Source organism: Bubalus kerabau, chromosome 6, assembly GCF_029407905.1.
Source record: "Bubalus kerabau isolate K-KA32 ecotype Philippines breed swamp buffalo chromosome 6, PCC_UOA_SB_1v2, whole genome shotgun sequence".
Classification (NCBI taxonomy): domain Eukaryota; kingdom Metazoa; phylum Chordata; class Mammalia; order Artiodactyla; family Bovidae; genus Bubalus; species Bubalus kerabau.
The window spans coordinates 16,887,944-16,900,226 of NC_073629.1; the positions used below are offsets into that span (position 1 = coordinate 16,887,944).

General features: G+C 41.3%; 1 protein-coding gene and 2 non-coding genes across 21 annotated transcripts in view; all 3 read right to left on the bottom strand.

Moving 5' to 3' along the window:
* The window catches only part of UBAP2L (ubiquitin associated protein 2 like), a 47,442-nt gene that overhangs the window by 9,903 nt on the left and 25,256 nt on the right, over positions 1 to 12,283 (bottom strand). For all 19 annotated transcript variants that reach the window (XM_055584180.1, XM_055584178.1, XM_055584173.1 and 16 more), the window contains 11 exons: positions 8,915 to 9,113; positions 8,179 to 8,456; positions 7,851 to 8,023; positions 6,593 to 6,782; positions 5,735 to 5,789; positions 5,180 to 5,354; positions 4,177 to 4,249; positions 2,916 to 3,111; positions 2,737 to 2,825; positions 1,220 to 1,273; positions 441 to 522 (listed from right to left, as the gene is read on the bottom strand). In XM_055584180.1, the coding sequence (XP_055440155.1) occupies positions 441 to 522; positions 1,220 to 1,273; positions 2,737 to 2,825; positions 2,916 to 3,111; positions 4,177 to 4,249; positions 5,180 to 5,354; positions 5,735 to 5,789; positions 6,593 to 6,782; positions 7,851 to 8,023; positions 8,179 to 8,456; positions 8,915 to 9,113 (1,564 nt within the window). The remainder of the gene's footprint in view (positions 1 to 440; positions 523 to 1,219; positions 1,274 to 2,736; positions 2,826 to 2,915; positions 3,112 to 4,176; positions 4,250 to 5,179; positions 5,355 to 5,734; positions 5,790 to 6,592; positions 6,783 to 7,850; positions 8,024 to 8,178; positions 8,457 to 8,914; positions 9,114 to 12,283) is intronic.
* On the bottom strand, positions 599 to 733 carry LOC129656697 (small nucleolar RNA SNORA58). The gene has a single exon (XR_008716487.1). It is a non-coding gene; the product is annotated as a small nucleolar RNA SNORA58 (small nucleolar RNA).
* LOC129656698 (small nucleolar RNA SNORA58) lies at positions 6,169 to 6,305 on the bottom strand. Its single transcript, XR_008716488.1, has one exon. It is a non-coding gene; the product is annotated as a small nucleolar RNA SNORA58 (small nucleolar RNA).

Consider the following 12,283-nt stretch of genomic DNA (forward strand, 5'->3'; position numbering starts at 1 on the left):
GGCTGTGCAATGCTGTGGCAGAGACAAGCTTCCAGAATAAAGCTCCTATGTGGTTTCTCTGCCCACCTATGTTCTTTCATCTCTTCCCTACCCCACCCCCTACTTCCTCTCTCTCATTCTCCTCCATGGGGAAAACTCCGCATCGGACCTGAAAAACAATGATAGTCAATAAGGACAACAGGTCAGGCCTATAGCCTGGCAAGGCAATAAGACTGCCATGTAAGTAGGGAGCAGGAGCAGAGATGAGCAAAGGAAGGCCAGGTCAACCACTGTACTTATTTTGAATCTACCGACCCTCTACCGACCCTGATTCATGACATCCATTTTGTATAATAGTTCTGTCAAAGATCTTAATTAAAGTGAAAACTGGATCTACTAATCAGGTTTCTGCCACCAATACCAACACAGCTTCCCTTTATTCAGCCCCATCCCAATCCTACCAGAATAAGGGTTGCTGGCCAGGCTACCATCCCTCCCAGTCAGCGGAGTGGTGGGTGTGGGAAATGGGATGCTGTAGTAATCCTGAAAGAAATAAAAGAGAAGAGACTCAGTGCCACTCATCATTGGCATGACACATCGTACAAGGTGAGAAGCAAGAGAATGTTGGAGAACTGTAGTTCATCCAGCCATTAATGAGCTGGCAAGAGCTAGCATAAACTCCATATTACTCTTGCATACACTGTCCCCCCTGCCTGGCCATAGGGATAGTCAGGCAAGGTCTACAAGTATGCCCACCAGGAAAACACTCCAAGTCCATCAGTACCAATAATATTCTAGATAAATTCTAAACCTCTAGATATAATCCCTAATAGTCTATTACTACTGAGAAAATACATCTTCCTTCTAGAATTCATCAAAGTGTTTGAGACATAAAGGAAGCTTAAACTATGTTTAATTCAAAGATGTCACAACTTTTAAGTGACCTTATTTTTTTTTTGTTTTATTCTTTAACTTTACAATATTGTATTGGTTTTGCCATATATCAACATGAATCCGCCACAGGTATACACGTGTTCCCCATCCTGAACCCTCCTCCCTCCTCAAAGTGACCTTCTGTTAGAACCACTCTAAGTACATCCTAATATATCGTCAAGTATGTACATGGAGGTATGCGTTGAGAAAAAGCCAAGTCTGTGACTTATCAAGTAAACATCTGGAATACTTCAAACATTAATTTAAGATCACTTTCTTTCCCTAAGCTCTACAACCATATACTCACCAATGGAAATCTTGTCTGAAGCATCTGCAAGTCATCATAACCATATACCTGTGGCTGAAAGATACAAACATGTAACAATATTAATGGGAACTGGTCATGACAGTAGCAAACCAAGGAGCTAAGAGACAAGATAAATCAACAGAACTTTCATCCTCATTCATGAGAAAAAAGAGGACATAGATTATTTCCTTCATTTTCTTTAAGAAATGAAATGCAAAGAGATTACATGATTCATGAACGGCCTTAAAGTTTTCCTTGAGCTACATACTGATTCAACTAGGCTGTCCTCTGGGTAGCAGTGGGGTACATAAGTCACACATGAATAGTTCACTTTATTTTACCACTCTATTTCTCCTTTAGCCTTCAAAATATGGCTTAAAATTTATCTCTCTCAGAAAGGATTCACATTTTACTCTATTGGGTACTAAGGTAGTGTGTTAACTATTTAAAAAGTGCTACTGCGTATTTCATTTGTATGATAATCTAAACTCTCTGAAGGCAAAAACAGGTGTTTTGGGGTTTTTTTGGGGAGTATTTACAATGCTGTGTGAGTTTCAGGTGAGTAGGTTCTCATATACCCACTCTTTTTTTTTTGATCCTTTTTCCATATAGGCCGGAGAAGGCAATGGCAAGCCACTCCAGTACTCTTGCCTAGAAAATCCCATGGATGGAGGAGCCTGGTAGGCTGCAGTCCATGGGGTCGCTATGAGTCGGATGCGACTGAGCGACTTCACTTTCACACAATGGAGAAGGCAATGGCAACCCACTCCAGTGTTCTTGCCTGGAGAATCCCAGGGATGGCAGAGCCTGGTGGACCGCCATCTATGGGGTCGCACAGAGTCAGACACGACTGAAGCGACTTAGCAGCAGCAGCAGCCATATAGGCCATTAGAGTACAGAGTTGAGTTACCTGTGCCATATAGTAGGTTCTTATTTTATATACAGTAGGTATATGCATGTCAATAGCAACCTCCCCATTTCTCTCTCCCCTCCTGTATCCCCTGGTAATCCTAAGTTTGAAAAACACGTATTTTTAAAAAATGTTTTTAAATAAATATCCTTCATCTTAATAAGCACTGAATACATGAACCTGACACAAAACTCAGCAAGACAAAAGACTACTCCCGTCATTCACCTATGCTCAGAGAACCACAGACTAACTCAGGGAACTCGACTCTCATCGGGTCAGAGCCAACACAGACCCCCAGGAATTAGGAATCAATCCAACTAGAGAGAATAATTTTCCAGGAAACTGTGAGGGATTCCAGTTAGACACTCTGGCCTTCGGCTTCTGAGGCCCAGTAATTGTTCCACACAGAGAAAATACACAACAGAGGACCTAGTCTAGGTTGAGTCCTTCCTCTTAAAAAAAATTATTTCCCCCTGAACTACAAAGATTAAAGACTACACATGATAACCGCTCATTTATTATGTATAGTCTTCCACCTGAAGTCACAGCAATAAAGACTAGGTATACCACCTTCCTCTTTTGGAAAAGATCATTCAGTCTCACTTACCGGGTAGGCATGTAACAGCCCTGGAGCCATAATATATGGATTAGGCAACAATGGCGGGACCCCAGGAGGGAGGTTGGGAGGAGCTTTTCCTAAAAGAGAAATTATATTTTTATCCTGTCACACCATTACTTTGCTCCTCCATCCCAAAGGAAGGCAATTCAACTTCTACACAGGGTTACCTGAAGTCGTAGCAACTGAGCTTCGAGTGGAGGCTGTGACGGTAGAGTTGCTGCCTAGGCTGAGGCCCAAGCTACTGCCACTATTGAGACTGGAGGAGACACTGACCACTGGCGGGGGAGCAGAGACTGTGCTGGATGTGGTGGAGAAAGTGCTGGAGGAAGAATGGAGATTCGCCTCACTCTCCACGCTCGTGTGCTTCAAAAAGGCAGTGCAGTGGAAAAAAGGAGGAGGAAACAGTGATTAGTCTAACAGGTCAGGAAAGACATTCCCTTCTGTTGATTTTAGCACACCAACTTCCCAATTAAAGAGGCTGAGGAAGGGTACTGGGCATCCTCTGCCAAAGTAACTAGAATAAATGATTAAATACTCTCCAGCTACACATTCTCCAAGATTTATCTGGTAAAGATGGTTAGCAACGGACCCACTGCACATTATCACCCTGTTCAAAAAGCAGCAGAGCGAGTAGGGACAAACTCCCCAGAAACCAATACTGACTGCCCAGTAAGGAGACAAAAGATAAGTTAGGTCTGAAAAATACATTATAGCCTCCTTGCCCACTCTTCTTCACTAGGCTAACACAACAGACAAGTTCACAGGCTAGAAAAAAGTACAAATTCTAATGCATTTAAACCTGAAATAGTGTACTGGAAGAAAGAGAAAATCCTACGAAAGCCTTAGTCCTCATTACCCTGTCCCAGGCTTTTGACAAAACAGACATGGTTTCTCTGAAACAGGTCCTTTTGAAGTGAGTTTTCTTCCTTACCATCTCAGCTTAATTCCACAAATATAGTTGCCACAAAATCACAACAGTGAAATTAATTCTTTAGCCGAAAGTGCTCATCTGGCTTTTACTTTCATAGGATGCCTAGACTCAAACTGCTTATTTTCAGGACTCAGGTTTGGCAAATCCCAGAGTGAGAATGGCTGTATCAGTTAGAAAACAATGTTCTTACACAATTTATCACAGCATACATAGCCCCACCCAGTTTCAGTGTCTTTAAAAAAATTTTAAAAGTCATATACTCAGGAAAGCCATTTCCAGGGCTTTAAGAATTGGCCCACAACTCTGCAGTATTTCTGGATTCTTCTGCCTTTCTTGGCTTCGTATACTTTTACCCCTTTTCCTGCAACCTTAGATCTGTTGTCATTTTGCAACCTCATGAAGAAATTTTCAAGAGTTGCTTCTTGGGAGAATCTTATGGTTGGATAATTGTTTGAATGTAGTAAGACCACATTTCCTTTTACCGCATTCACACTTACCAAAAGAGTGGATGTTGAAGTGCGCCCAGAAGATGTTGATGACGAAAGGGTATTCTGCTGAGTAGACAACGTGCTGTAAGGATAAAGTGGTTGCCATCAGCCACAGTGCTATGGTTATTGCCTGACGTGGAGCTTCAGTCAAGAACTGGGGACTAGGCTGGGGACTTCCCTAGTGGTCCAGTGGTTAAGAACCCACCTGCCAATGCAGGGGACACAGGTTCAATCCCTGGACTGGGAACTAAGACCCCTCATGCCTCGGGGCAACTAAAGCTCATGCACTGCAACTACTGAAGCCCACACGCCCTAGAACCTGTGCTCTGCAACGAGAGAAGCTACTGCAATGAGAAGCCCGCACACCACAACTAGACAGTAATCCCGACTCCCAGCAACTAGAGAAAACCCATGTGCAGCAACAAAGAGCCCGTGCACTGCCGTGAAGACCCAGTGCAGCCATAAAAATTAACAGAGGCCAGACACAGAGAACTAATTTGTGGCTGCCGAAGAGAAAGGGATAGAATTGGAGTTTTGGGTTATCAGATGCAAATTAGTATATACAAAGAACGAACGAACAATAAGGTTCTACTGTACAGCACAGAGAACTATATTCAATATCCTATGATAAACCATAATGCAAAAAATATAAAAAAGAACATGTATATGTATAACTGAATCACTTTTCTGTACAGAGAAATTAGCACATCATAAATTAACTATAATTCATTTAAGTAAAAAAACAACCCAGGCAAAGAAGGCAGAATATGGGACCAAATAGATCTGAGATCGTAAGGTCAACACAATAGTCAGCGAGGGGTAGTGAGCAAAGCCCAAAATAAGAATGGGTTTTGAAAAAGGGAAAAAAGCCTCCTCTGTCTTTACTTCCCATAGCTTGTAGGTGATCCACTTAGATAATGTGGTCTCTGCTAGGCAGAAAGGGTAAGACAAAACCAGAGAGCTCTGTTATTACTATTCACCAACCCAAACCTCCATCCTCACCCCAAATCACCTGCTGTGTTGTGTGGTGGTAGTATTTGGAATCTCCTCATTGTGGCTCAAGCCACCCAAGGAGGATGAGTGCTGATTGGTTGTCGTCAGTAAGGAAGCTGCAGATACCGTTTCACTGAGAGGGGGGATGCCAGAAGTGGAAGGTGAGTCAGATTTCACTGCAGAGCCCGTAGCACCTGGAAATAAAGAAAGGAATTCACATCATCAGAGGAAGTTAAGAGGTGACGACAGTCCTAGGCTGTCCTGAAGATAAAAGTGTGAGTGTGTAAGTTATTTAGTAATGGACCAGTAGCATTCAGGTGCAATCTTTTTTTTTTTTTTTTTTAAATTCGAAGCATTTCACAGCACCAACCAATAAAGGAAACCAACAGAGAACCTGAAACTTAGGAAGGTTTGAGATTAAACAGCAAGGTAGAAAAAAATCAAGCTAAGAGTAAAACCAATAGTTTTGATCATTGAGGCAGGGGTCTTTTCATGACAATCTACGACATGCAAAAATATTGAAAGGGGAGTAAAAACACTGTAATTTAGAGGGAAAAGCCTGGAGGACCCTTACCTTCAACAGATTGCGTGGTCTGTAACTGCGTGGCCTGCACAGAACTGAAGCCATTCTGGTAAGAAACAGACAAACAAGAATAGATTAAGTTAGTGCACTGACTCAGTTTAATTTCTGCCAACCAATTTCTTTCAGAGAAATTCTGCAAGTTAACAGAAAGATTAACATAATGTACACAACCCAAAGGAAAAACAACAAAAATTTAAAAACAGTAAAAGATATACCGACCCTGTGTGACCCAGGGCAATAAGAGGCAATGCCCAAACTGCTGAAGAGATCCCGAACCCCAAACAGATAAAGTGAAAGTGAAGTCGCTCAGTCGTGTCCGACTCTTTGCGACCCGTGGACTGTAGCCCACCAAGCTCCTCTGTCCATGGGATTCTCCAAGCAAGAATACTGGAGTGGGTTGCCAAAATCCAATGATCCCTAGGGGAGGATGTGGGAGTAAGACAGTTCAGCCAAACCACTTATTCTGCTGGCTGCATCTGACAGTCACTCCACATTTCCTCTGGCATATGCTGTCCCCCTCACCAAGCCAAGACACAGCAAGGTGAGGTCTACTGATATGCACTCAGAAGTCTAGCAATCAGATCTTCCAAGAAAACAGGTACTGGAGACTGATTCTACTAGAGAGAATGAATCTTTAATGCAAAGAGAATGATCTTCTAGCTCTGAGTCTCCAGGATTAGTGCATAGAACTTTTTTTTAATTTCACCAACCACAAAAATGAGGTTAAGCTTCATAATCAGCATTTCAGAAATATCTTAGCACCATTTGTCAAGAAGTATAACACTAATATTTAAGAGACTTTGTCTGCTATTCTCCCAACCAATGCCCAGGGGCTAGTGAAGCCAATACCTTTGCCTGAGTCAAGTCCTTTTGGGGTGATGAAGAGATGGAGCTGGGGTACCGCCGAGTCTGTGTGGATCTCTGTTCATATAGAGGGCCCTGAGCATTATTTTGGGAGGTATAGGTTGTCGACTGAATTGGGCCACTCTGATAACCGGACTCCTGACTCTGGTTAGATGAAATTGTGGATGAAGATTCACTGAGGGGAATGGAGAAAGAAAATCTCAAGAGAAACGAATAGAACAGATCCACTGATACTAAAACAGTGGAGTAAGTTATTCTAGTAACTCTAGTAACTTACTAGAGTTGATTACAATCAACTTATAATCAAATTGATTATAATCAAAAAGACAAACTTTAAGAACAAATAAAAGATACTGCGACAATTTTCTCCTGACAACAGTAGGAATTTCCACATCCTATAAAGCCAGGTATCTAAGCTAAGAATCGAGCTTAAAAACATTTTCAACTCTTAAAGGAAGAGAGAATTTTCTTGTGTCCCTACATTCTGCTGTTATTAGAAAAAGAGGCTAGAAGTCAGTAGAAAGGATACACTACTCTTGGTCCCTTTCATATAATCGTAACAAGAACCCTAAGCACAGGAAAAATCACCTTTTGCTCATTTTAAGGAATTCTGAGTTCCTGGCTCTCTCAAAAAACCCAAGAGTAAAATTCTCTTGAGAAGAACTTTAAAAATACTCACAGTCATTAACAACAATTATGATTCAATAGAGCTAGGCTGGGGCAAGATATCTCTACTTTTAAATTCTAAGGACTGAAAAAAAAAAAAAAAAAAAAAACTAAACCCACCTATTACTCCGAAATTCCAGGATTTTATATTGCCTAAGATAGACTTCCCTGATATCTATTCATAGGAAATAGGAAAGGTTCTACAGGAAAGGTTTCTTTTAATTCTGTAATACTAATTTTAATTTTACCTCCTTCCTAGGAGTTCAAAGTTACAACCTTCATAGGCTTTAAATCCACACAAAAGGTCTCCAAGTGTCAAAAGCACTGCCAAGGTACTTTAAAGGGGGGGTACACATCTCTAGGAACTGTGCCTGGACATTCTGTAAGTACCCAAAGGATATATTTCTATCTGTTTAGTTATGGAAAAACCTAGTAACAAAAGTGCTCAACAAACTGCTACAAATGGCTGCTTTTCCTTCAATCAGAGCCTTGGCTGTCCAGAGTTCTAGGAATCAACAAAAGACTTACAAAAAGTTGGAAAAGTCTAAAAGAAGTCTATGACAGCTGTTTCCTCTACCTGGCCGTGCTGGTATAGAGGCTACTTGGAGCCTGGCTTGAAGAGGCGCTCGTTGTGGGGGTGGACTCATAATCAGAAAGGACAGGCTCTGACCCAAACTGCAATGCCCCAAACTGCAGGTTTAGCCCTGAGATATCTGCTGAGCCAGGCATCTCCACAGCCAGAGCAGGAATCTGTAGAGAAGATAAAGAAATGGTTTACTATAACCTTATTGTAAGACTGATAGCAAACTTCCATATCAGACTTCCAAACTACATCCTCACAATCTCAATTCTCAAATCCCACACCCCTTTGCCCTAAAATAATATCTATCTAAAAGTTCAAATACCTTAGAAGTCAAGGAGGCTTTTTTCTTCTGCTGTTTCAGTTTTTGCTGAGCCGGCTGAGGGCTGGAGGATTGGTTGTCTGAAGACCCAGGAGACATTTGTGGAGCCGAGGTGGATTTGCTTGGCAGAGGAGAAGACGGGGGTGGAGGTGCGGCTGTGGAGGTAGCCACAGCAGGTGGCTTCTCCTGAAGAAACACCTCCATCATGGTTGAAGACGGGGTGAAAGCCTGGCGCTTTGTAAAGGGGCTGTGCACTGTTGAATCATTTGGGGTCTTCAAATCTGCATGAGGAGATCCAATATGTATGAGGCCAGAGGTCCTCATTGACCTCAAGAAAATACTATTATTCTGTGACAACCATTGGATTATATCAAATCAACACTATTACACTGCCTTTGTAAGAAAGCAATCTAGAAATGGCCCATATTCAGAGTATAAGGTCCTAAAACGGCAAAGTTCATAAACTCTTCCAAAGGCAACACACTGTTTTCAAATACTGAAGATAAATCTAGGAAAAATCCAAAACATCCTCATGTCAACAGAAGACTGCAAATGTGTATAGGGTTAAATTTGATGAAAGAGATATACAGCCTCAACTTATATATTTATTTATTATTCCCCAGCTTTCTGAACTGAGCCTTTCTGACAAGGGAAAATCAGTGTGGGAACTACTCCTGCCAGCCTCTTGGCAGTAATGCTCCAACGCTTAAAGAATTCAGTCATTTTCCATCTTTCTCACCATACTGCACCAGCGATGGGGATTGTGTGGTAGAGCCCATGTCCCAGGAGGAGGTGGTGGTGGTTCCAGATTGAGAATGCTGAGCTGCCAACTGAGCCAGGGCCTGAGCAGTCTTGAATTGCTCCAAGAACTGGGAGCCTGTGGTGCTGCCGCCTTTAGCTTCACCAACATCACCAAATCCTTTCCCTAACATGCTCACCTGTAGATCAACACAGAGATTAGAGAAATCCACAGCCAAATAACCTTGTTCAGCTACTCAAAAAGACACTTATCTGGGTTAAGAGTCAGTATAGATATAAAGAATGTCACAAATGGAATAGTCTATTACAGCGTAAAGTCTGGACTGAGACTGTCTAGACTTAAATCTTGGTTAAGTAATCGTGGAAAAATGACTTGTAGTTAATCTGTACCTCATTTTCCTCACCTGAAAATAAAAGTAGTATCTCAAAAAGGTATAGGAGGATTAAACAAACAATATACAAAAAGCATTTAATATGTGCATGATACATAGAAAGCACTCAAAAAAATTTAAGAGCCATTAAAATTTATACCATTGCCATCACCCTTCCCTCCCTCCTTCTCAGAGACTTCTTTTTCTTCTTTGGCCATGCCAGGTCTTAGCTGCCTAACAAGGGATCTTTAGTTGTGGCATATAGGATCTAGTTCTGAACAAGGATTAAACCCAGGCCCCCTGCACTGGGAGCATGGAGTCAGCCACTGGGCCACCATGGGAGTCCCCAGGAATTTCTTTAATGACTGGAGGAGGGGTCTCTCCCCCTTTTGAATTTTTAAATCAACTGATAACTGATTACTAAGATAATATGAAGATAACGTAAACTTTCACTTCAGTCATTAATGTCTTTGGCCCTTCCACTGAAAAGCTCAAAGGGAACAAAAACAACTAACTGGAGCTTCTCCTCAATGCTTCTAGTAACTAGCAGAGACAAAAGAGCGCGATTAGGGGCCAGCCCAGCTTCTGCACTAGACAATCGTGATGATAGAGAAAAATTTACTTTCGCTGCTTCCGGGGGATCCCCAACACCAAGTAAAACTACCACCCTAGACCAGAAAATTAACCATTCTAAAGAAACTCTAAGGAGATTTAGTCTAGTCTTTCTTAGGTCTTATTTAACCACATCATGATTTTCATCATTAAGCAGCACTTACACAAAATCAATCTGTCCAACTCAAGGTAAGACTTTTTCTTTCCACTTCAGTCTGAATTTCAAGATTATACAAATAAAAACAAAAACAGCCAAACTCTAGTTGAAAGTACAGGACTGTAACAGAGAAATGATCCCACACAGCAATGATTACCAAATACTCTGCAAGCATGAAACATTAAAGACATAGAAAATTACTTAATATTCACATATTGTGATAATAAGGGCTCCTATATTACTTACATCTATTAAATTTTTAGGGAAATTAATCCTGTAATTTATTCTGAAAGGAAAAGAACTACATTAAATAGCACCCTAATTAACACAGGTAATAAGGAACTTATGTTTAGTTTAACACATCACACGACACACATTAAATAGAATGTAAGGGTAAACTGGAAATATACCGACATTTTTATTTTTGATGAGAATTTGGATTTGGGTATAAATCCTAACGGAGAAGGCAATGGCACCCTACTCCAGTACTGTTGCTTGGAAAATCCCATGGACGGAAGAGCCTGTTAGGCTGCAATCCATGGGGTTGCTAAGAGTCGGACACGACTGAGCGACTTCACTTTCACTTTTCACTTTCATGCACTGGAGAAGGAAATGGCAGCCCACTCCAGTGTTCTTGCCTGGAGAATCCCAGGGACGGGGGAGCCTGGTGGGCTGCCATCTATGGGGTCACACAGAGTTGGAAACGACTGAAGTGACTTAGCATAGCATAAATCCTAAATTCCAGGCTTTAACGGTAATTTAAAGTGACACAAAGCACTTAACCCTTTTCAAATCATCTATCTTAGGGGTTGGCAGTTATTTTCTGATCATCTTTGTTCCATTTTCTTTCTTTCTTTTTGGTCCTAACACTTCTCTCCCTTTCTCTTCTTTTCCACCTTTTCTCACCTGTCACCATTCATATATGGCAGAATATTAACCACCAAATTGCCATTAACACATGAAAGTATTTTAGGATAACGGTTAAAAAGTAAAAAACTTCTGGATTAGAGGCTGACTCAGCAATTTCTAGTTGAAGCAATTACTATTAACATAATCTTACTACTAAAAAAATCAAAGTATATGCATATACATTGTCTCTTACCTCTTGACAACCACCAAAAAGTAAACAGACAGGAAAGTAAAAGAAAGAAAAAGCAGTACTTTTAGGATTTACTGACCATAAGTTAGTCCTTGTATCGTCTTTGTTTATTTAGCCTTTCCCGTAATTGATGACCTTGAATTTTTAAAAAATAATTCTGAATCAACAAGTCATTTGTTGTTAAGTGCTCCAGGTTGTTAACAACTAATACCACTACTGCCACCACATCTGTATCACTTTTACTCATAATCTTATCTATCTTCCTGAAGCCCTGTAAGATAGGCACAGCAAGCACCCTTATCCCCACTTACGGAGAGAGGGAGAAACAGTTATTATATGGGCAGATTCAGGAAGACCCCAAGTTTTTAGAAGCCTAGCTCAGAAATGTACGATTTAAATACATACATATGGTAATTGTGCTCTATCAAAAAACAGGGAAGTGCTACTACCTCTCGTCAACATTTAATTACTATTACTAATTAGTATTAGCGTTAAAATTGTCATTGATCTTCTCTCTTTAAGAATAACAGAAAATAAGGACTTCCCTGGTGGCCCAGTGGCTAAGACCCCACATTTCTAATGTGGGGGGCAGGGAGAGAGGACTGGGTTCGACCTCTGGTCAGGAAACTAGGCCCTGGATGCCACAATTAAAGATCCTGCAGGCCACAACAAAGATCTAAGATCCCACGTGCCACAACTAAGACCCAGGACGGCCAAATAATTTTTTCCCCCAAAAATTACATTCCCCCCACCCCCACCCCCCAAAAATACACTGTTTGGCACCATAAGTACTCAGTAAATGGTGTCAGGGCTTCCCAGGTGGCACAGCGGTAAAGAATCCACCTGCCAATGCAGGCGATATGGGTTTCATCTCTGGGTCAGGAAGATCCCCTGGAGTAGGAAATGGCAACCCACTTCAGTATTCTTATTTAGAAAATTCCCTGGACAGAGGAGATTGGTGGGATCCATGGGGTTACAAAGAGTCAGACACACTGAGCAACTGACCACAAATAAAATGTTTATTCATTTTTATAACATGATTCAGTCTGTCCACAACTAAATCCTCTCCTAGAGCTATCCCCTATTACCCAAATCAACATTTCTACACTC